The sequence below is a fragment of the Phasianus colchicus genome, chromosome 5 (genome assembly GCF_987193195.1).
Source record: "Phasianus colchicus chromosome 5, bPhaCol1.hap1.1, whole genome shotgun sequence".
Taxonomy (NCBI): Eukaryota; Metazoa; Chordata; class Aves; order Galliformes; family Phasianidae; genus Phasianus; species Phasianus colchicus.
Window position 1 is genome coordinate 2,677,393 of NC_143440.1, and position 23,913 is coordinate 2,701,305.

The following is a 23,913-nucleotide window of genomic DNA, read 5'->3' on the forward strand; positions in this document are numbered from 1 at the left end:
GAGTCTTAAGTTACTAGCCTTTGAAAATTTAGTTTGAATATTTCTACAAACAGTTACTGCAGTTTGATGCTTGAAAGCTTCTGTCTGTTATCAGACCACCTCCACCACTTTTTTTCCTTGAGTGTGAAAATCTCTTACTGTTCACTGACAAATCTGTGTTTCTTCTTCCGCAGGGATGTCAGCATGAACAACATCACCAGGCTACCAGAGGATGCTTTCAAGAACTTTCCCTACTTGGAAGAGCTGTAAGTGTTTTTGCACAAGTTCGTTTTGCTGCAACATCCTATGGCCGTGTAAAAGTGGAAGGTGGGTGGGGAAACAGCGTTGAGAAAAGTTGTGAACAGAGAAAGCAATTATACCTTTAAAAAAATAATAATAATAATAATAATCCTCTACGTGTTTGGAAACCGGAACAGTAAATGCTACTTACAAGGGACTTTTTACGGTAATTATTTTAATCACGGCTAGAGTGATGACACATCCTAATTACAGTGTTATCCAAAGATGATATGAGAGGTGTGTAATTACCATTGTTTCCGATGGAGCTACAGTATAGCTGTTGCATAACTTCCATAAAATACACGGTGTTTCAGTTACTGAGCAGCTTGCTCCCTTTGCCCCTGCAGGCTGCAGAGGCTCAGGAGCACATCCTGACCTGCTTCAGAATCTTAAGTTCTGTGGTACAGGACTTTTTATCACTCAACAGCTCCCCAAACCCACTTCTCACCTGTTCCTCTCTCACCTTTAAGTTTTACTTAGGTGGTACCTGCACTTCTGAACTTTAACCCCCATGCTCACATGCCCAGTATTTTGCTGAACTGAAGCCTTCACTGGGATGCCTTTGCAGCTGAATCATTCCTTAACAGCATATCACTGAATTGGATTGGGTTTGAAATCTGTTTTCAGAGTTGATAAATAGGGGGAAGGCTTTGATTTACTATTGCAGTAAGCAGTGACAACTGACTTTGGTCTGTCTTAGTTTTCTGATCTGTAAAGTAGGGTAATGGTTCAACCTTTGCCAGGCAATTCTGAGAACCTTCAATAATAAGCAGCAGAGAAGGCAAAACCACTTTTTTCTCTTGCATTTTCACAATGCCAGAGTAAGTAGTATTTCACATATCAAAGACCATTTAAAATACAAAATAAGGCTGTTCCCGTTTGTGATTTTGCAGAGACTGGAACTGTGAATTTTGTGTTAAGAGATTTTGTTTTCGATAAATGCATCTCAGGGAAATAATAGTTCATTTCTCAAGAAGAGACAAACCCTCACGGAGTAGGGAAGCATTGTCTCAGCTTCTAAAGAAAAGGAAACTGAAACAAAAAAAAAAAAAGCCAGTTGTAGAGGGCAGCAGGTTAAACTGATACCGTAGCAAAATGACAGATAAAACCTGGAATCTTCTGACTCTGGTGATCTGCTATAACTGCTATAACTGTTCCATCTCAGTGGACCAAAAATATGCAGAAGCTGATAGAGATGGCTGTAGAAGGGCTTGTCTTCCTGAAGGCTTCCCTGTGTGTGTTCTTGTGCTGCAGCTGCACTGATAGGTCTAATAAGGAGTTCTATCTTTTTTCGAATTTTGGTCTCTGGTCTATGCTGACAATGTAGCAGCTACCATTGTTAACACACTTACATGTCTCTGTTTCCACTGTGCTTAAGTAGCTCTGGTTTGGTTCAGTGCAGTTGTGAAGTATAGGTGAACGTCAGCCAAATTGCATTTGTGGTACTTTATTTCCTGCTTACCAGTTTCTGTTTGCTTACATCTTACTTTAAGTGTAGCTCAAATTTATAGTAAATTCTAGTATACCTTGTGGAGAAAGATTTATTTACCAGGATTTCAAATGGTGCATTTGCATGATTGACATGATATAAGAAAGGCTACTGCATGGCTTGAGTAATCAATTAAAAAAAAAGAAAAAAAAATTAGAGGCCTGGGGGGAGCTTGCTTAGCTCTTGTATTGGCCAACACTCTCTGTGTGCTTTATAATGTGCTCCCGTATGTATGTATCTTGGTAGTCTGTATTTGTAGTGCTTTTTTTCCCCAAAATGTTTAAGTCATATTTCACACCAAATGTTGAAACAACAAACAGTGCTGTTTTCTCAACTCCTTCCCCAACTTGAGACGACTGTGGGAGCCTTCGTTTGTTCCCTAGAAGTAATTAAGCAATAAAACATAACTGGTGGGTGTGCATATTGCGTAACTTCCATAAACCCAGAGGTGTGTCAGGAGGTAAAGAAAAAAGGCAGAGCCTTCAGCCACCATCTGGGTGCTTATAACCTAAGTACTCTCTGCTACATGCACCTCGTTGTCCCCCCAAATTCCAACATGTCATTCTTCAGGAAAAAAAAAAAGACTGGCATTAAGCTCAAAGTTATATGTGAACACCCAAAGCTTTAAAAGCTTACCTTCTTATCTGAAATAGCCAGCACCAGGCAAGGCACGCCTCGGTTTCATTCTGCTGATTCCATTTTCTCTGTGGGACGGGCTACAGAAGTACAGACATTCCTGGTCTTCAGTTTTCCTGGTTGTTTCTAGAACAAACAGTCGTACTTCCCACTGTACAACCACAATTTTCCCTCTGCACTCACAGATGATTTTCAAACTTTCTTCCTGGATTTTGTTTACGCTTGAACAGATCCAAATTCTGACTGCCAGGCACTAATAAAACTGCTTTTTCAGCACACAGACCTGGGTGTGAGTCTCAATGCCAAAGAAAGAGAGACAGAGTTAAAGCACAGTGGTGTTGAAATCTGTGCTGAGAGCAACTTTTCCATCTAGAACTTTTCCCAAGAATTACATGCCTAAAGCAAATGAGAATCCCACAAACTAGTGGGAACTCAGTAAGTACCACACCACCGTGAACAGCTGTAACTCTATTCATGCTGGGGATGAGCCCCAGACACCTTTGTCTTTGTACCATTCCTTAGCCCTGCTGTTTGTCAAATCCTCCAGCCTTGGGAGAGTTAGTTAGTATTGCAAAACAGTATCGCAAAATTTAATTGAGTGTAAATGGAGCACAATTAAACGTATTATGTAGGAGGTTAAGTCTTGTGTAGTGCACATGTGGAGAAGATTGGATTAAAAAATGCATTAGGAGTTCTTTAATATTGGGGTTGTCATTTCCTTCGTGCAATTTGCTAGTCTCAAAAGTCTTCAGAGCATCATTTTCCAAATCCTGAAAGGAGTAGTAGCAACTAAAAGTGAGAGGAATAGCGTACCAGATTTGTAAAAGCTGGCTGCTGGATTTAAAGATGCCACATCACTGAGGCACTGATCTGGGTGCCTTAAACTTATGCTGTTTCCAGGCACGATAGGTTATCTGAGATGTCTCCACAAGACTGGTAGATCCAACACACGTGGTGACTGATGGCCTTCTGCAGTGGCACTTGGAGGCCAGGTGGAAGAAGGCTGCCTTGTGTGATGCTAAATGGCTGTGCTCAGGGCAATGGGTGCCCCACAAAGTATTGTATTTGCAGATACAACCAGAGTTTCTGTACCTTGATGGTATCTGAGTACTACTAGCAGAAACAGAGGCATTCCAGCTAATCTGCAAGCAGCATCAGCCTCTCGTGCCCCTGTTCACCAGCTTGTGCATGTTGCAGCATAGTGCACTTATCATGTGTTTGTGGGATTCTTGCACTATTTATATATGTTATAAAAATTCTCCATCTCTGTGTAACTGATACCCATCTGGAAGTAATTTGCAAATGACTGAAACAGCAATGGTCAGAGCCAGTGAGGAGCAGACCACCAAGGGCTTTGCCACAGCAGTTAAAGAAGTGTGTTCTCCAGAAAATGTTAACATAAATGTGATACAGCCCTGAACTTGGTATGGAAACTAAAAATCCTTGAAGAATTTGGCTGCAGTTTTCTAACCACACCTTAAAATATTTATAGAAAGCTAGAGGAGGAAAATATAGTTAGATAATGTCGTGTTTTTAGAAAGCAGAAACCATTTTGCAATGTGAATTTTTAAGTAGAAGAGCCAGGCTGCACATGTTTCGGTGCTTTTCTAAACTGTTTTAGTTCCTTGTAACAAATAAAATTATCTGAACTAGTATAAGGGGTTTTGACTGTATGGTTTCTATTCACTGCATGGGTGAAATATCAGCTGGGTTAATTAAATGGCTGTCTCTCAGGGAAGGCAAATTGCAGTGATTTTTATTCTTGGCCAGTTTTCTATTTTGACTTCAGAAACTTGCAGCACTCAAACAAAGCAAATGTCTCCCTGACTTAATGACCTTTTTACCTTGTTTTGGTTTCCACCCTTTTAATGTTTTAAAACCTTCCCTTCTTCTTTGCCCTGCTCCGCTGGGTTTGAGCTTAAACAATAAGGCATCTGCCCTCTGAAGCTGTCAGCCTTGAAGCAGGGCACTGACCCCCTGTCTGTGAGGGTAAGGAAGATGCTCACTGCCCTCTGATTCTTGTTTGAAAAAGTCTACTGCGAGAAAATCATCACTCCTGAAAGCACCAAGAGACTGCAGTGCTTGATGACCTTGCAGATGTGTGCAATGCCAAGGTCTGTTTTGCTTCTGCTTTTTTGTTCACGTGATACAAAAGCGTCTGTCTTCTGTGATTGTGTCTTCAGATTATTATTTTATTGAGGTTTTTATTAGCGGGTGAAAGTGGTTCCAGAGAATTAAAGCGACAAAATGGAAGTCTTAATAAAAAGTCTCTCCTTTCTGAAATGCTCATCTGCTTTTTGAGAGGTGAGTAAACAGCCAGAGAGAGAGTGTGCATGCAACTGTAGTTTTTCAGGAAAAGAAATAGTCCAGCTGAGAACAGAATGACTGTTTAATTATATCCGAGCTGATTACAGCCCTAAGAGGTCTTTCTTAAACATCTCACTCACCCCCTCCCCAGCCAGAGTCTCTGATTGTGGCTTTTAATTGACAAAATATATTTTGAGAGTGTAAGGATTAATTAAAATGCATACTGGCAGTGGGAAATGAGATGTTTTTGCCATAAGGTTGTAATCAGGAAGTATCTGCAAGGGAAATGTCTAGGATTATTTTTCCTCTTGACTGCAGCTGAAGATGACCACCTGGCTGAAATGTCACAGCTGCTTGCTTTTGTAGTATCTATTTCAGTATGTAATTTAGATGATCCCCTTCCTTCTAATTTCTGCCTCAGCACCAAGTTGTGTTATCCTCAAGGAGGGAGAGGGAGCGTCTGTCTCTTTTATTATGTTGGTTTTGTGAATAAGACACGTCTTGGAGTGAGGCCAAGGCCACCAAGGCTGAGCTGGTGGTTTGGGATGCAGTCTTATCTCACCTGGCTGCGGAGCGTTGGGTGGAAGGAGGGTTGGTCTTTTGGAAGAGTGCTTTTTGGGATTGCCTGATGGTGTGATTCTTCTCTCCTTTGTGAATACAGCTAAGGGGAAGCTGGAGACAGTGGGTTCATCTTGAGTAGGACAGTAAGAATGAAAAGTTTTCCTGATGCCTAGCTGACCTGTGGTAGCTGAGGCTGTGCTGAAGCATCCTCTCGTGACACTGGCTGGTATGGCTGGAGTCGATAGGCTATGCTAGACTCCATCCAGCTCCCACTGAAAGCACGTGGGACAGGCAGGGAGCTCCCTTCAGCTGCTCCCTTGGCAGGTCAGTCAGCTGGGCCACCCCTTGATGGGATGTCAGAAATAGCTGGCTGGCGTGGGGCTGGGAGCTGATGGGCGCTCGTCATCCGTCTGCCAGCTCTGAATATTTGAACAGCTGGAGGAGGCAATTTCTTCAGTTGCTCCCTCCAGCCTGAATTCCAAGAGGTGAAGTTCTAATGAAGAAAATGTGAGGTGTAGGTTTCACATGTGTTAGCAAGTTGGGAGCCTAGGCTTTGACTACCTAGCATACATTAGAAACGTTTGCTGCTTTGTGTGTGCTGGAGCTTTAGAAAGCGTGTCGGCGTGTTGTAGCTTGCACCATCGAATTCTAGTCAAGACAAACCTTTAGGCAAAGACTCCCAAGTAGAATTAACCGCAGTCAGTGAAGATGCTTTTAAACATCACCTACCTGGTCTGCGCGAGATGCTAAATGATGTTTAAAAACATGTTGGCCAACCAGTGTTTAATTAATGCTTTCTTATCTATGTGAGCCCTGAATCAGTTTTATTCTGGATTGGTTTCAGTCCTCTTGATGCAAACGCAATGTTTCTGTGACTTAGAAAGTTCTCCCTGTACCGAGCAGTTGCACATCTTTCCTGTCCGAGGGGGTGAATTGTAGTAAATTAAGCAAATTCCATTATTTTTGGTGTGTATTTCCGTGTAATACCTCTGAAATTCATCGTGGGTGTGTGCAATTATACCAAGATGTGTCGGCTTTAGGTACATTTGAGAGGGACTGAAGCTTTTTCGTTATCTGTCACCTTCTAATTGGTTCAGCAGTACTTTCACATGCACTCACACAAGAGCTGGCTCAGCTCAGCTGCCCAGAGGCTGAACTTTGCAGTGTTAGGCTTCAAGACCTGACCTACACGTCTCGCTTTATTATGCTGCCTGAGCACCAGTTTCGGGCTGTCTGAAAGCATAAACCAGGCAAGAAGCTTCTGGAGGCCCACTGGCACCTCAGAAGCTCTCAGGCTGTTGGCCTCCCTTCCTACAGAGACCCCAGAGGATGCCTGAGCTGTTCAGCCCAGCTCTTCCTTTCAGCTTCTGGAACTGACTGAGCATGAGGGAGAAGGCAGGAGTGCAGGGAGCCGCAGGCTCCAGCCCAGAAAAGAGTCACGTGTAGCTGTGATGTTATGGTATGGTAAGAAGCCATGATTGCATCACTCTTTCACCTTCTTTCTTCCCTCCTTTTGAGCGGTTGTTGATTTTGGTATATTTCTGTGAGTGTTGTGAGTACTTACCTAATTAGTGTCAGTGGGTTTTATCTTTGTGCTGACGGAGTAACCCGCACTGATGTACAGTTCTTCTGCAACTCCTTTATAGAGGTAAAATTGTAGATGTTTCTGATAAAATACTGTGGGTTTCTTCAGCTTTTGAAAGTTGTTGGATAACCTGATTCTTAACCTTTACTCAAAGAACCATCGTGAAAATGACTCCCATTTCTCAAAGGTTTTCATTGTGGAGATGTCTGCAAAACCTGGGTGTTGTATTTATTTACCTGTTATGTATCTGAAGTGGCTAGAAAACTGGCAGCAGAATTAATTGCCGCGTATATGTAGATTTAAAGCCACTTCCATGTTTTGCAGTGTCACCCAATAGGTGCGTGGTCATTCAGATGTCCCATGCCTGAAAGTACAGTGAGTGTCAGGGCAGCAGACAGGCTGTATGGACAGAATAAAGCAGCTTTGAGGATCTACTGTCTCAGCTGACGTTGGAGTGGGTGCTAGTGACTCTTGCTGAAAACTTAGCAGTAGAACTGTGAGCAGGCATTAGACTTCTTTTTTATCAGTTTAGTTTATCATTTAAGTCTCTGATCAGGAATGCATTTGGAAAATAAGCCATTACAGTGTAGTTCACAGGGAGCTGTACGTGCTAGAAAGCTTTGGGAGGAGAAGCGCCTACTCAGCTTGATGGAGTTGAAGTTCCAGCACTGTTTCTAGTTAAAGACTTTTTTAGGCTCTTGATGTGCCTTGGCTTATGATTGCTATTTTATAAAAAATGGTTGAGATTGTGTAATAATGAAACTACTGCAAGAAAGGGAGAAGGGGGTGAATGTGTTTTCTGTTACAGAATCAAGTATCTGTTTAGTTAGGCTAAATTGGCATGGAGGAATTGGAGTAATCTGTAGGTTATTGATTTCCTTCGCAGCAGTGCAGCAGGCTGCAGCTGACAAAGTCCCAGAAGGGCCATTTGCTTAGCACAGATAATCAAAATGAAATTCAGTTCAGCAGTGAGGCTCCCATTTACAAGAGCAATGGGCATTGCACATTACCGCATCTCCAGTGCTTTTTGGTTGTTGGGAGTTAGAAGGTGGATATAAGATGGTTGTCTTCTTTTTTTCTTTATCTTAAAAATAAGACATTTTGTCTGTGATTTGCTCTTAAGAAAACTGAATTGTGTTTTAAAGTGGCCACTTCTCTGGAAAAGGTGTGAAGAGGTTTGTGTGCAAAGTGTGAAGAGCTCTGAAAGATCTGGTGGTTGGGGTTGGGGCAGGTATAGAAGGATGGCAGAACATTAGGTAGATGGAAGATGGCAAAAAAGTAAAGAACTGGCAAAAGTGCAATAGGGGAGGGAAGGGAATACTTCCCTTTAGGTTGAAAATAGGTAGAAGTTGAAGAATTAGAAGGAAATGTTGAGGGAGCAGTGGCAAATGGACTGTGAACGGGCAACTAGATGTTGAGTGGGAGGCTTAGGTCTCACCAGAAAGCAGCTACAGTGGAAATAAAGCATCGTGTGATTTTTTTATGACACATAAGGACTGTATTCTGTGTAAGTATTTGGGTTTTCTATTGAGAAGGTAAGATTACAGTGTCTCCATGGAAAAAATACCCTATGTTTTATCATTGGAGGCAAGATTGGCAGGTAGAGTTAGGAGCATACTACCAGGGAGCAAGAAACAAAACAGAAAAATCCCACACGAAAACAAAAAGCCCACAGCAAAACTTCTCTCTCTCCCCATGTGCAAGTGTGAGGCTTTCAGAAGGACAGAAGGGGATCTATTCTTTATCAGTAACCTGAGGATCACCACCATCTGGGATGAAAGGCAAGCAGAGAGCTTTCCAGGATGTTCATATTGCATCCTATCAAAATGAGAGTGATGGTTTTAATTGTTACAGCCAAAAATGCATCTGTGGGACATCCTTCCTGATCTTGGAGTGACACTGGCAATTAACTTGGCCCTGTTAACATGCAGCAGGGTTGCCAGACTTATAATTGCACAATTCTTAATTTCTCAAAAGAAAGAGAATAGTCTTTGCTGCTTTTGGAAGAATTTCAGTGCAAGAAGCTATGCTTACTTTGTATTCTGAGAATGAGATCCTGTGGAAGGTTATTCCCCAGCCAGATTGTGTCCTGATTTCTGTAATAACAACAAGGTGTCCACTACATCTGAAGATCATTTACTGTACCCTTAAAATAATGATTAGAGTGTACTGGTCTCCTAGCAGAGATGACAGGATAGCAGAAGTATTTTGTCTTCCATACGTCCTCCTCTGATATCCTGCTACTCTGAAATAGATTTTGTCCATCTGAATTTGTCCAAATTTGCAGAAATTCGATCCTATTGAAACTCCTTTTTTTTTTTTTTCCCCAGTAAGAATAGAAGAGTGCATTTCTCAACATTACGCAGTTGCAAAGAGATTGCCAACCTCTTGAAAGGCAACCTCTATAAAGCTACCTAGTGCGCTTCGTTACAACTGTGATTCCACTGCTGCCCCACACAACCTCTGACGTAGCTCAGGTGCACTAATGCAGAATCCTTGCAGCCCTGGACTGTCTTTGTAGATAAATCTGTTGTATAGTCCTACACCTTTTGGAGATAGAGCTCTAAATGAACACTGATGTCACTTGACCAGCGAGCTGTAGATTGACATTCAGCCTTGATCTCTTAAACTGTTTATTCTCCAAAGGAAGAAAAGGATGGCTTCTCAGCTCAAAGGTAGGGCTGCCTCCAGGTGTCACTTCACAGCAGTTTGGAGTTCTCTCTGTGGCATGGAAGCTTCCAGGATTGGGCCCAAGCAGCATAGCGAGGCCCAACCATGACCACATCCCTCAGTGCCGCATCTCCGTAGCTCTTGAACACCTCGTTATGTACTCTTTCCTCTCTTAAAAATGCAGCTGGCTATGTGAAAAGAAGCCCAACCCTGCTGAGCATGGCTGCAGCAGACGCAGGTACGTTGCACAAACCAACCCATTGTCTTTGCCTGCTGGAAAGCTGCACCTCAAGCTGCTAAGGAGCAGCCACGCTCCCCAAGGCTAGGACACCAATGATAAATGTGTATTTGGCAAACTGATTAGCAAAGCGTTTGCACGCTTAGCTAGTTGTATCCTGTCTTCTGGAAGGCTGCCAGGTTTAGGAGAAACGGAAATGTAATGGATTGCAGTTTTTTTTTTTTTTTTTTTTTTTCTGTTGGTTGGTTGCAGAAGGCTGAGTAAACAGGAGTTGCCTTGAGGAAGGCTAAGTCTTGATGTTTGAAGTCATGCAAGCCTTGCTCTGGCTCTGCTGTGTTTAGTTTCTAGTGCTCTGTAAATTGTGTTAGTGGAACTCAGTGAGCGATGCTCCGTAGGGCTGGGGGAGGTTATCCAACTGGCTTTAGTTTAGCTTTTTAAAACAAATCATAATCCTGGGTCTCTTTGGGGAGAGGAAGAAATGACAGCGTATGCCTGATAAGTCGCACGCCAGCTCCTTTCCCTGGGTCAGCACCCCTGCTTTTGGAAGTACGGAATTGATTGCTGTTTAAGAGCTCAAGTAGTTCAGTGCTGAAGCCTCAGCTAGGTTATTCTTGATTTAAGGATTTCTATTTTGAGCTTCTGAATACCGTGTTCTGCAGATGACTGAGAAAGCACTGGTGTAGAGAACCAGCTCTTCTGTTTCTTTCTGTGTGAGTGATGGGAACCGTTTTCTAAAATCAATTCTGTTGACAGGGAGCAATCCTCTTCTCCTTTTATAAATAAAATCTTCCACCTTTGACAAATGGATTTGATAAACAGAGCTATCATGTTCTCTATTAGGCAGCATTTTTTTAAGTCATTAATTCTGCTACGAGCAAATCTGTGTTGGAATCAAATGCTTCGGGCAGTCTCTCTTAGGTAGGTAGAAGTAGAGAGCATGATAAAAATGTGTTCATGTTGCTTTGTGCTGGCAAGCTTGGCACTTAAGATGTTACTAGTTTTGTTCTTTTCCTTTTAGAAATGTTATTTTCCCCTTAGTGTAGCTGGCTCATTTCAGCCCCCTGTAACAACAGCGGTGTGTTTTGGTATCCTGTAAAGCACAAATAGGGTTTTTTAATTATCAACACTGCATCGTACGTAGTATTTCCACCAGATGATTTCATTTTACGACCTCTCCCAGTGCTGATTTTGCTTAGCTTGGATGCGCAACCAAGTCTGAAAGCAAATACTTTGGCTGAAATGATGGCATCGTTTGGCAGCTGTGGATTAGCAGGTGTTCTGCATTATTGTCTTCTACCCCTAAAAAAAAAAAATACCTTGTGTCACGGCACTGAGAGCTCAGCAAAGGTTGGACCACACAGTGTCGGCTGCTCAGGATATGGGTGAAATGTTGAAGAGCAAGGAGTGGGGGCTGGGTGGAGCTGTTGGAAAGCAGCCATTGGGGCTGATGTTTCTGCTTTCCTGCTTTGTCTTTTGCAGTGCCTCCTGGATTTATTACTTCCAATATCACAGTTGTTTTCACAGTTTAGTTTGTGCTGATGTCCAGCACTCTGAGTTTGAAAGCAGCCACATTTTGAGACAGCACAAGTATGGCTGAGGATTCTATTTCCTTCCTCTTTCTTTCCCTCCCCGCAAAACAGCTTTCTTTCCTGAAAAATATGTCCAGATAACTAGCAAAAAAGGTGAAAGATGATCAGGCTGATGTCTTGATAACGTCGGCAGGCTTTCTGTCAATTGTCAACACCATAAACATTCTGCCTCCATGTGAGTATTGTCTTTGTGTTTGAGGCCTCTCCTTAGCATCTAGCTGGTCTTCCTTCACTGCATAGTTTCTGGAGAAACTGCTGCATAGATTAAAAACACATGGATATCAGAGCATGCGTTTCACCAAAGCAGAGCCAAAAGCCTGAGGGTCACGTTGTTAGTGGGAAGTGTACTTTTCAGACCTAGTACCATAAGAAGATTCTTCATCTTTCTGTAATGTTTTGTTTTGTTTTGTTTTTTTCCTAGCATGTTTGCAAAAGTCTACCCCTGAGGTTTGAGTGAATTTTGGTTGTAAAAGATATGTAACGACTGAACTAGCTGATACAAACTTGGAAGATCAAGCATAGGGCATACTTGGACTCGGAGTGCCTGCTTGTTTGCAGGAATTGTTGCATTGCTGATTTTTCATGTTAGAAGATTGTGGAAGTGCTGTATTTAATGATTGAAATTATTATTGCAATTTTTTTCCAGGCGACTGGCTGGCAATGACCTTTCTTTTATCCATCCGAAGGCCTTGTCTGGATTGAAAGAACTCAAAGTTCTGTAAGTAATTGGGTTTTAGAGCTTCGTATGCTTTCTTACTGCACAGTCAGCCTATTTTCTGATAGGTTGGATGGAGATTTCTTTTCTTTGCTAAAATAATATTGTTACCCCCCCAAAAAATGTATAGTGCTCCTACTTTTTCTTTAGCAGCTTGAATTGTAATTATTGCATCTAATGGGAGCACTTACTTTTCTTTCTGAAGTATAGCATGTAGCAGTAGAATCTTAAGAAGGAAGAAATCTTATGAAGGACATATAAAGCTGTTTCTTATTCTCACCCCCTGGTTCTATTCCATCAGATACTCAGACTGTCTAGTACTTAGAGTTTCATGATACTGGTTGACCTTTGCATTGTCCACTAAGGGTGATAGAAATCATTTTGACAGTTTGATGTTGCTTTAGGTGAAAATGGCTTATTATTAGGAAAGAAAGTTCTTATTAAAAATAAAAGTTTGAATTGAATGTCCTATTTCTCATATCCTGTTTTTCCTCCTAAGCTTAGAACATTTGTTTCAACTGCTTTTCCACTGCTAAGGATAAAAGGTTTTCTGCTGTAGCATTTAAGCTGCAGGAAATATTTCCAATTGCTGGGAGGGTAATAGATAGTTAATTTAAATAGTTAAATATCTTTAAATAGATATTTAAAGAACCTAATGAAGAGGGACTCTGAGAAAAAGCATAAAGAAAAAGCATAAACACACAGCAGTGAGGAAACTGCTGATCTGTCACAATGTTTTGGGAACAAAATGCCCAGTGTCAAGGCCTTCGAAAGTCTTTCCATTGGGATATTCAGTTCTGGAGGAGCCTGAAGTTCTAGCAGTTCTTGAAAAATTAGTTATTAATTAGCAGTTAACTTACATGTCCAACAGCAGTTACCCTAATATGCATCCAAACTTAATCATACTTAATAACGTGTGAGATCTCAGTTATTTGCATTCACTTTATATAAAGTACTCATCATGCAATAGTGTGTTGTCTCACAGGAGGGCTTTTAAAAATACAGCATAACATAATTCTGCTTGGCTCTAGTTTCATTCTGTACCTTCTTGCTGTTGTGCTCAGAGGAGCTTGGTTGTGAATGTAGTTTTGTAAATTGGATTCTTAACGCTTTGTGTATTGATGCAGCTTTAAGAAAAATTAAGAGGTTTGTGTATTTTCTAGCATATGTAGGATGATTTCACAAAAAAATGAATGTGATGATGCCACATTCTCTTACATGGGTTACAAATGGACTGTGGGGTATTCTATATAGATGTTGTTGTCAAAATACTGCACTGACACACTGGGCATTTTTGCAGAACCCTACAGAACAACCAGCTGAAGACTGTACCTAACGAAGCCATCAGAGGATTGAGTGGTTTACAGTCCTTGTAAGTTTTCTCGCTTTGCTTTTATTCTCCAAATTCTACTTTCAGTCACCATGTACAAGTTACCTTTGTTGTTTAAAATTCTGAAGTGTGATGGTTTGAGCAGTAGTGGACCCAGAGTTTCTGATCTTATGATTTCAACTGGGGCGAAGTTTTTCTAGCAAAGCTGACAAGGAATTGTATTTGCTGTCTTTGGGGGTGACTTAAACTCTTTCAAAACCCAAACCCAGGTACATGGTTGCTGTATGTATGTAGAGGTGGTAAAGTATTTATCTTTCTTATACATGTCCTTAGGTGTTTAAGCCACTTTAAAACATTGTGCAAAAATGAATCATTCCCAAGTCTTTTGTATCTGGAGAAGGAAGAAGGGTTTCTGGGAGGGAGTGCTGCTTGAGACATGCATAGTATTGGGCTTACTGGAAGGTGTCGAAATCACATAGGCAGTTAGGAGCACTCAGCCATTATTGCTAGTTGCTCATAAAGTATTTCAGATTTGCTTACACTATCTCCTGCCTTACTGTATTTCACAGAGCATCTTAATCAGACCTTAATAGTTACAGCTCTCTAGGTGGTAGATGCTTGTCTCCATGATGGAGGAGCAGAGGGATTTCAAACTTTTTCCTCCGTTCTGCTAACACACAGAGAGAGGGCAGGTTATCTGTTCCCTTTGTGCCAAAGCTCAAGTTTCTGACTAAGATCCTGTCTCTTTGCATTGCAACGGATTATGGAATAACTTGCAGAGGTGCTTTCTGGAGACAGCAGTAGTTTGATGAGGTCAGATTTGGGGATTCAGGTATAGGAATGTGGGCTTCCACTTGCAGTAATTCTGCAGATTTCCTTGATGTTCATCTTATTTTACTGCGTGTTGGTCTGAGGACTGCAGTCTGCTTTGGGCAGAGGTTATGCGTTGTAATAAACCCCCCCAGATTACATGGCATGAACAACCCTGTAGTAATTTTTCTAATGAGCAAGAGCTAGAGCACTCCTTTCTTCCTTCCAGCATTTCTGTGATGCCAAAGAAGAAACAGCATTAGTAAATATGTAAATTTCCTAGAAGTAATTTATTTCGTTTTCTAAGTATGCTTTTGTCTCTACTTAACTGCAGTAATGTGTGTTCTCTATTTAAAGCTTCAAATCTTCAATGTCCAGTTGCTGGTTTGTTAATTTTATTGGCAGATGAGAAATGGTAAAATTAAGGGAATGAGAACGAGTGTGAAGGTTGAGCCAGCATCTCGTTCTTCCTTTTTGCTTAATAGAGGAGGAAATTGCATTAATAAGTAGCAAGCTACTCGATTATTCTTTTTCTGAGAAAAACCAGATTGAATTTTCAGAATTACTGTGAAAAATACAGTGGGCAAACCCAGCCTGGAACTCATCAAATATCAGTGTCAGAAAATCAGAGATTTTTCTTCGGTTGCGGATCCTGCTTTGGGTTGGCTCCCACTCTATCCCCAAGAGGATAGCTATCTGCACTGGTGGATCACCACTGTTTGTTAGAATTGGTAGCCACTTGAGGATCATTTTTCTTCTGGAGATGAGTGTCATGAGAAATGTAAAGTATATTTACTGTACTACTAATAAACTTTGAATGCTTTCCTGTCATTTTCAGAAGCTTCAGGAAAACTTTCAATTTCTTACATCGCTTGTAAAAATTACAGTGTAGCTCTTTAGATCCCCCTGCTAATGCAGAGAGCGGCATCTGGCAAGGGAATGTTGGTCTGTCCTCTGAATTGGAGTAATCGTGGAAAAATAAATGCCAGCGTGCTGCTTTATTGGTTTAAGGGAAAAAAAAAGACAAAGAAAAACACAGTCTTTTTGAAAGAATGTGTCAGAATGGATTTAAGAATCCTGAGCTGCTCTGACTTCATAAAACAAATAACTCGCTGCAGAATATATGCTGCTTCTATCTTGTTAATACATAATCCCAATCCAAAACTTGCAAGTTCCAACATCGTTGAACTGACTCTCTTTTGGCAGTTGCCCAGTTTGCTCTAAAGTAGGCTTTAGGGGGATTTTTTCTTGGTGAAGACACAAATTACTCGTTTGTAAAGCTTTATAGCATATTGACGATGGCTTGGTTTGCAGCTCCTGTAGCACTGCCTCATTTCTTTCTTGATGCACACAAGTCCTAGCTGCGTGGGAAGGCAGCTGTATGTGTGAGTGAGCCCAGTAAGCATACCTGGGTTGGAAAAAAGATGGTTACAGGAGCTTCGTGATTTCTGGAGTTTGTGTTACAGCTGGAGAGTAGCCAGTGTGGTTCAGAATACTAAATGACAGCTCTTTATTTTCTGTTTATGTTGGATATCTTCCCAGCTCTGGCCTCCTGAGGAGAGCTAGAATGGAGTTATTCTTTATGAAAGCGAAATTTACCAAATGCAGGAGTTCTGGTGAGCAGAAATGCACTTTTTATCATCATTATCATATACCAAATTGGGCAGGATTTGCAATGAAGTGGCATACTACGTTCTTTAAATCTGGAGATGGTGTTGCTGATGTGTATTGGCAATCCAAGGCTATATGAAGAGCCAGAGGTGGCAAAGCACCTCCTGAGGTGATGTATGCAAGTCCTGAAAGGAACAGGAGGTGATGGTAGAGGGACCCTTGTTTCAGTGCTGTGGCATAAGGTGCTATTCAATTCTGATAGCTCTTTTTTGTGATGTTGCTTATTCTGGGATTTAATTCCAGAGGTCAGCACAGCAGCTCATTAAGCTTACACCACCTCTGCAATTGCTCTCACTTCACCCCAGTGAATTTTTAAGTTGTAGCACTGAATATTCTGAGTGTGATGGATACTGAAACAATTGCATTGAAAACAAAACAGAAGTTTCAGATCATTTAATTGGAGTCATAGAATCTGTAGAGTTGGAAGAGGCCTCTGAGGGCTGTGTAGTCCAACTCCTCTGCAGTGACCAGGGACACCACAGCTAGATCAGGTTGCCCAGGGCCTGATCCTAGCTCACCTTGAAAGTCTCCAGGAATGGGGGAATGCTTCTCCTTGGAAGGATTCTTTACTTATGCATATGCCTGTATATACAACAAACAACAATTAAAACACAAATCCCTTCTGGAAACATTGCACTAGCATGGTAATTGAAACACACAGCTTCACGTGGTAGTTCACATGGATGACAGCTGTTTTAGTAGTGTGGAACACGAGTGCAGTGATGGGTGTCAGAATGGGCAATCTCTGAGAGGACCATATCAACACTTATAATATAGCAAAAAATGCATGGTTCTGTCAATGTATTTCTTAAAAACAAAATAAAATGATACGGCTTCTCTGGATAATTTATGATGTTTCTGGATTACCGGGTTTTGAAGGACGGAGGGGCATCTGTAAGGTTAATCTTTGCTGAGAGGCTGTAGATGGTATTGATTAACAACGATAACTAGAAGGAGTTAAGAAGCATTGTTCTGTCTCAGGTGTAGTATTCTCCTTCATGTCTTTTTTCAGTTGATCCAACTTTTAGTGGACCTTCTCTGGAGATTTTCCAGGTTTCTGCTTTGCTGTTATTTAGATGATAGAAGGAACCTACAAGTGAACCAGTTTTAAGCTGAAGAATGCAACTATCAGCACCAGAACGGGAAAGGGAGAAGCTTGCATGTTCTTTACATTGGTTTTGCAGGGAGAAAACAAAATATTGCTGAATATGATAGCCTTTATTTTCCTTTACACAACATTGTGAGTGAAGATCAACTGAATCCCCTGTGTTATTTGCAGCAAACTTTGTATTCTCTCTGATTAGTCCCACCTTAAACATTCCAGTGGGAGAAATGTAGGTGCTGGCAAATCAGCACTAGCGATGGCAATAGCTTTGGCATGGATCATTTGTTTCTGAGAGTTGCTGTAAATTTGTCTTGGAATGAAGCAAATCCTTGCATTGTTGTTTGTAATAGGTAAGGTGCAGAGAGCAGCTGCTTTCTGCAGTGAGCAAATGAGCTAAGTGTGGTAAAGTGTCCCTGTTAACATGGTAGGTTTATTGCCTTACATTGTAGCACAATTTCCTATGGATCAGGCTTATCAGTACTCAACTTCAAAACCTAAAAATCTACTTCAGAGTTATTTGAGTGATCTCTTTGTGGTGTTTGAAGGAGCACTTTAAAGAGCAAAGTTCTTTAATAATTGCCATTGAGCAGAAGTGGTGCTGCACGAGAGTTAGATGTTAGGCTCTTGCTAGTAGGACAAGGCAGTTACAATTTCTGAGTGGCTGAAATATGGTGGTGCAATGAGAGCTGGTAGGGCCAACAACATCAGCTTGGGAATGGTTGTGCTCCACACATGCTGCCATATCCCTGTCAGCTCTGGTCGAATCACAGAATCACAAGATGGTTTGGGTTGGAAGGGATCTTTTAAGATCATCAAGTTCCAACCCCCTGCTATAGGGAAGAACACCTCCCTCTAGACCAGGTTGCTCACAGCCCCATCTAGCTGGCCTTTCCTGCCCACATACACACACACACACGTGTTGGTTAGGCTTCAGAACTTGCATTCATTCCAATTAAGGTAAGGTGTTAGTTTTACAGTTTCCTTAAAGCGAGGTAAATAGTTTGTAGATCTTTAATTTGTTCTGTTTTTTATCTGCTTAAACAATACACTGAATGTCTGTGGGAGAGCTCCTGAATGCGTCAGCTTCTGTTGTGTTCCTGCTCTTTCTTCTTGTGTAGTTTAAGTTTGTGTGAGGAGAGGACCCAGCAGGTAATAAAAGTAAAGATGACAGCTCAGCAAGTGAACTCTGAGTTTATAGACTAAAATGGAAAGGTCTCTCACAAGCCATTGCCCAGAGGGAAGCTGGAATTGGAGTCGCTTCTGAAAGATTAAGGAATTTAAGTGTATGCTGCAAGCTCTAATTTAAAGAACGTAGTCTTATCTTTAACACTTTAATGGAAGAGGACAGACTTTGCTAAAGTTCAGTCCAAACAGCCAAAAATATTTGCTGTACTTTAACTGTTAGTTCTGGTGAAGCCTTTCTTGTGCCACCTGAGAGAAATGTGGCGGTGCTTAGCTGAGTGGTGCTGTTTTGCAGAAGTTGCCTATTGTTCCAGTTGTGCCTTTCCCTTGTTCCCTGAAGCACACAGTTCTGCACCTTTCTCATTAAATGGAAGCACTACAGCTGTGATTGGCACAGTGAACACAATGTAGATAAGCTTCACCTGGAAGAAAAAATCAATAATAATTATGGCATGCCCTATTTGCACTGAAAGGCGTGAAGGAATGCAGAAAAGAAAATGAATGAGACAGAAATGGCTGAATTAACGATAAGTCTTGTGGTCTGATAACTAGGAACTGGTATCAAGCAGCAATAAATTATTGTTGTGTGTAATTCTGGTAGTACCCAGTATGGTTCTTCTGATGTTATTGTGTCTGTAAATCACAGGTTTTCACTTTAAATCTGTACTCTAGCTGTCTGCAAACCTCTGTTGTGATGTCTGCTGGCCTTGGGGAAGGTGGGGGCCAGCACAGCCATATATAGAGCCAGATCTCAGGCTCAGTGAGGACTCAGCAATGCAAGCAATTGCAGCATGCTTAGCTTTGGCTTTAGGATTTGGCATCCCTAATTGCTTTCACCTCTGTTCAGACACTGTGCTTGTTTAGCTGCCAAGAAGTCATAGAGAGCAAGAAGAATGCCCTTTTCAGGTTTCTTTTTTTGTATGTTGGTTTATTTTTGTTCTTTTTTTTTTTCCCCTAAAATCTGCATGAATAAGTGGAATTTAGGAAAGAGCACAATGAAAGTGCAACCATAGGCGTAGGCAAGTAGTCACAAGGACTGAGAACGTTGCCTGCCTCTCAAGGTACGTTGCTTTTCTTGGAATGAAAAAGAGTTGAAGAGAAGACTAAGATATGTTTATTCCACTGAAAAATCATTCTTTTGATCTTCATGGAGGTGTGTGAATTTAGGAGGGAGAAGAAAGACAAGTAATTTCTAGTTGTTGTTGTTGTTGTTTTACTGAAGCAGAGCCCCAGGCCTTTTTTCCTCTTCCCCTTTCCCCCTCCTTTTTTTTATTATTATCACCAGACATTTAATTTCTCTGAAATATTGCAGCCTTGATGCAGGCTAGAAGCATTCAAACACAGTAGTGTACACACCTGTCAGACCATAGGGCAGCTGATAAAGGGATGCCAGTATATGAGCCATAGGAATTAGCTCTTTGGAGTGTAGCTTGAGAGTTAATGGCACCTCACGCATCTTAGGAAACAGCCTTTTGGATGCAGTTTTGTAAATTCCTATTTATAGGCATATTTACTGCTTGATTTCATGCATTTCTTGACTTTTTATTTTATGGAAATTCTGGTGTTGACATTTTCCCTAATTATTGGGAATATTCAAGCCATATACATTGCAAAGCAAGATCCTCTTTCGCAGCCTTGGGGATGTTAGATTTCTTGAGACACTGTGATTGTGCTTTTCTTATCCTCTGAATTCACCATATATTTTAAATTTTGGGGGGGAAATAATTAGACTAATGCTGACCACTGCGGTAAACCCAGCATTTTAACACTGTAATTGTTCAAGGTTGATTTTAGTGCAGTCAGATGTTTCCTTACAGGTACGTACAGGGCTGAAATGTCTCAGCTGGCTGTAGGTGGATCGGTAAAGCAGTGCCTCCCTTCTGCTGACCTCCCCCAGCTTCCCAGTACAGCCCACTGGGGCAGACTGGCTCCCATCCTCTGCTCCTGGGTGTGATGCAGGAGGTGGAGCCCAGAAACCTTCTTGCTGACATGGGGACAAACGTGGAGCAGTCACCTGCTCTGTGCTGCGAGCCCTGGCAGATGGCTGCAGGCAGAGGCTTCTTAAACTGATCCAGCTAGATTTTCAAGAGCATGTCTGATCATGGCTTGAGGAGTTCGCCGAGCGCTTAATATAACTCAACCTGTGCTGTGCTGATCTGTATCACAGTGAGCATCGATGTTAATGGAGTGGATGTGAGTCTGTCTCCCCAGACAGCAGCGTACACAGTCACTTCAAACCAGTTATGCAAGTTGTTTTCTTCCGTGCTGGCTGTGAAGCCTCCATCTTTCAGCGTGGTGCTGACCCAGAGAATGCAGCATCTAGGGCAGAGGACAGGCAAACACATTGCGTTGCTCTCAGCCCTACAGACTCAGATCTGTTACCACTTTTTTGTCACCTTGTGGGCTGCCCCTCACCTTCCCTGCCCTCCCTTGATGAAGAACAGCCCTTTGGTAATGCTTTTTCTTGCTATCCCTTGTAGCTACCCGTTTGTCAGGCTTCTGTCTGCATATATCCAGGCTGAAGCCTTTTTCTATTTTCGTTCCTGGCACATCTGACTACCCAGCACGGTGTTGGCAAACCTGAACCTCCTGACAGCTGTGATTTCCAGTGATGCTATCCGAGTCCTGGTGCTGCTGCTGTAGAAAGATGAACAAACAAATAGATTCATTGAATCATAAAGATTGGGAAAGAACCTCTAAGACCATCATGCTCAGCCTTCAACCCATCCTCACCATGCCTACTGACCGTCTCCCACATCTCCACATTTCTTAGATGCCTTCAGGGACTCTGCCACCTCCCTGGTTAGCCAGTGCCTCACCAACCCTGTAAGAAAGACATTTTTCCTTAATCCAGTCTGAACCTTCCTTGGCTCAAGTAGAGCTGTTACCTCTTGTCCTTCAGAGTGCATCACATGAGGACAAGCACGTGTGATTTTTGCATGGGAGTTTCAGTGTTCACTACTAAAGCCATGTGTTGGGCAGTATTGCATTTGTGCATTCCCTTGGATGGGGGCTCTCAGCAGGACACCACAGGTAAAACCAGCAGCTCTTGTCACTGGGGCTTCACGGCTGGGCCTTAGCTGAGGACATGTATTTCACCACCTTGGTTTCCAGGTGTGGAATTATTTTTTTTGGATGCTTTGAATTGGGAAGAAGCTGTGAAATCCAGTGGCATAGGTGAGCTGGTGTTGTAGTGGAGTTGCCTTGTGTGGTTTACTGTTCTTTTGGAAAGACTGCACAGTCATTGCTACCGTTAATATTTGAGATCAGAGTGAATTTGGGGAAAAAATGCAATGGCAAATCCAATTATGCAACACTGAACAGTGCTAGAGTTCTATTTTCCATTTCTTGTGTAGCATGATGAGAGAAATCAGCTGCCAGAATGGAAGAAATGTCTCAGTTTTAGCTGACATACACAGTGTTTTATGTGGCAATGCCATTTCTAACTCTGACTTTGCTTAAACACTGCTTTTAATAATCCTATTTTCTAAGGTAGTTGCTTGAGGTGTACAGAAGTACCCAGAGCAATACATAGCAGTATATGATGCTATTGACAGCATAGCTCTAGGGATAATCAGTTCAAAGCAGTAACTGCCTCTGTAGCTTCAGATGCAATGTCATCAGGTAAGGATTCGGATGCAATGTTGGGCTTATTCTAGTGAGGTACTTATGGGAGCAGAAGGGTTGGTGGGGAGGAGGTTTCTCTGGTTTGCAGTTCACTTGGTTAAGCCAACTGTAAGCACAAAGTTGGTTAAAATGTCTTAATAGAAGTGTTGGAGAAGAAATTGTTATGAAGCTTTCTGTTATGAAAGAGTATTCACGTGTCACTTCAGTAAACACTCAAACTTTTTGGTATTAAATAATGTCACTATAATATGTTCAAGGTAACAGAAACGTTTGCAAGTAATAAGAGTTTAAAATACTTTTTTAAAATACTTACTTGTGCTTTTGGCACTTTACTGTGCCAATTCTCTCTGTTTTCATCTAGGCGTTTGGATGCTAACCACATCACAGCTGTTCCCAAAGACAGCTTTGAGGGGCTGGTGCAGTTGCGTCACCTTTGGTTGGATGACAACAGTTTGACAGAAGTTCCCATCCATCCACTGAGCAACCTCCCCTCCCTGCAGGCATTGACACTGGCCCTTAACAAAATAACACACATTCCTGACTACGCATTCACAAACCTTTCAAGTCTTGTTGTTCTGTGAGTATTTGTAACTTTACTTGATGTGTTGCTTAGATTTTCCCCAGTTAGATGGCCCTGAAGATGGTGTTTTGTTTGTTTTAGTCAGTGGCCTGGTAACAGCCTCTATTACCAGTGCAAGATGTTGCTGTTATCAAATACTAGTCAGTCTGCTCAAGATTTTCTCCTAAACAGAAACTTCAAAGTGCAACAAATGTGTAGTGAGATTGCTGTATGTTTTCATAGCATCTCGTTTTAGAAATGGATATGTCAAACAAGAGGCTGTCAGAAAACGGTTCCAAATAGAAAGAAATATGATGAAATATAAAATATTACCTGCCACAGATCGTGTTTCTATCTAGTCTTAAATATTTCCAGAGATAAATATTAAAATTCTTTTTATTTATACATTTAAATCATATTTTATCACGCTTCTGGATAGCGAGTAAAGGTTTAAGAGAGGTCTTGACTGCAGCCAGTCCATTCTGTTCCCATACAAGAGTGACTTATTTCTTGAAGTGAAAGACATTCTTCTGCATAATCCGTCCCATGTAATGTTTTTTTCTAAACCATCAAACTGTTTCGATTTCACAGAATTATCTGCTAATTTGTGAGTTTATATGAAGTCATTCACTTGTTTTCATTTTTGCTTTGTTCTTTGTTAGGCATCTTCATAACAATAAGATAAAAACAATAGGAAAACACTGTTTTGATGGTTTGGACAACCTTGAAACCTTGTAAGTATGCTTCTTAAAGTAATTCTTTGTTGAGTGTGATTTGTCTCATTCACAGCCTCTACTCAAGGGTACTTTAGTTGCAGTGAAGATTTTGCAAATAAGGCATGTGTGCAGCACAACACATAACTCCCACACTTGTGTTCATCTCAGATTTCGGAAGTGAAGGCTAATGTCAGTGCAGTGCTCCACCAAAAGTAATTAGCTCTGTTGAGAAGCAGGTAAATATTAGCCTGGGTGAAATGTCACGCTGGATGGCGTGGCTCTTAATGTTCCTAGTACTGATCTAGCTGGTGTATCTTTGCACAGCACTCCACTGACTCAGGCGTATATATCAGAAGTGTTTGAGTGGCCCTGTATGTGATAAGGGACAAATATTTGTTTCTCAGATTTGCTGTGGGATTAAACTTATTTAAAATAGGCTGTCAAATCCATTGTGTGACAGCAGGAAGTTCCTCAGTGGGCTGTTTTTCTGCTGCTCCTTTCTTACTGGTGCATGGGCACCACTGGAAACTGTCTTGCAAATGTCCTGGCAGCTCCTAAATGAGTCACTGATACACACTGTTCCACTGTGATGGCATTTACCTGTGCTTCTCTTTAATATTTAGAATTGATTTTGTTGCAGGAGATCTGCTATTGCCTAATGGCTTACTTACTGTTTCTTTTATGAAACCTGAAATCAAAGGTTTTGGAGTAAATTTTTAAAGAGTAATCGTATGTGTCAACGTTCTGTTGTTGTTATTTTGGAATCTTACTTCATTGTTTTGCACGTTAATCTGAAGGACAATCTGTGAAAAATACTGAGCGTTGCTGTGAACAAATGTCATTT

The 23,913-nt window shown here is 41.5% G+C and overlaps 1 protein-coding gene across 4 annotated transcripts in view; it reads left to right on the forward strand.

Moving 5' to 3' along the window:
* The window catches only part of LGR4 (leucine rich repeat containing G protein-coupled receptor 4), a 58,248-nt gene that overhangs the window by 20,803 nt on the left and 13,532 nt on the right, over positions 1 to 23,913 (forward strand). For all 4 annotated transcript variants that reach the window (XM_031607408.2, XM_031607409.2, XM_090140166.1 and 1 more), the window contains exons 2-6: positions 174 to 245; positions 12,001 to 12,072; positions 13,370 to 13,441; positions 22,156 to 22,371; positions 23,016 to 23,087. In XM_031607408.2, coding sequence (XP_031463268.2) covers positions 174 to 245; positions 12,001 to 12,072; positions 13,370 to 13,441; positions 22,156 to 22,371; positions 23,016 to 23,087 — 504 coding nt within the window. The remainder of the gene's footprint in view (positions 1 to 173; positions 246 to 12,000; positions 12,073 to 13,369; positions 13,442 to 22,155; positions 22,372 to 23,015; positions 23,088 to 23,913) is intronic.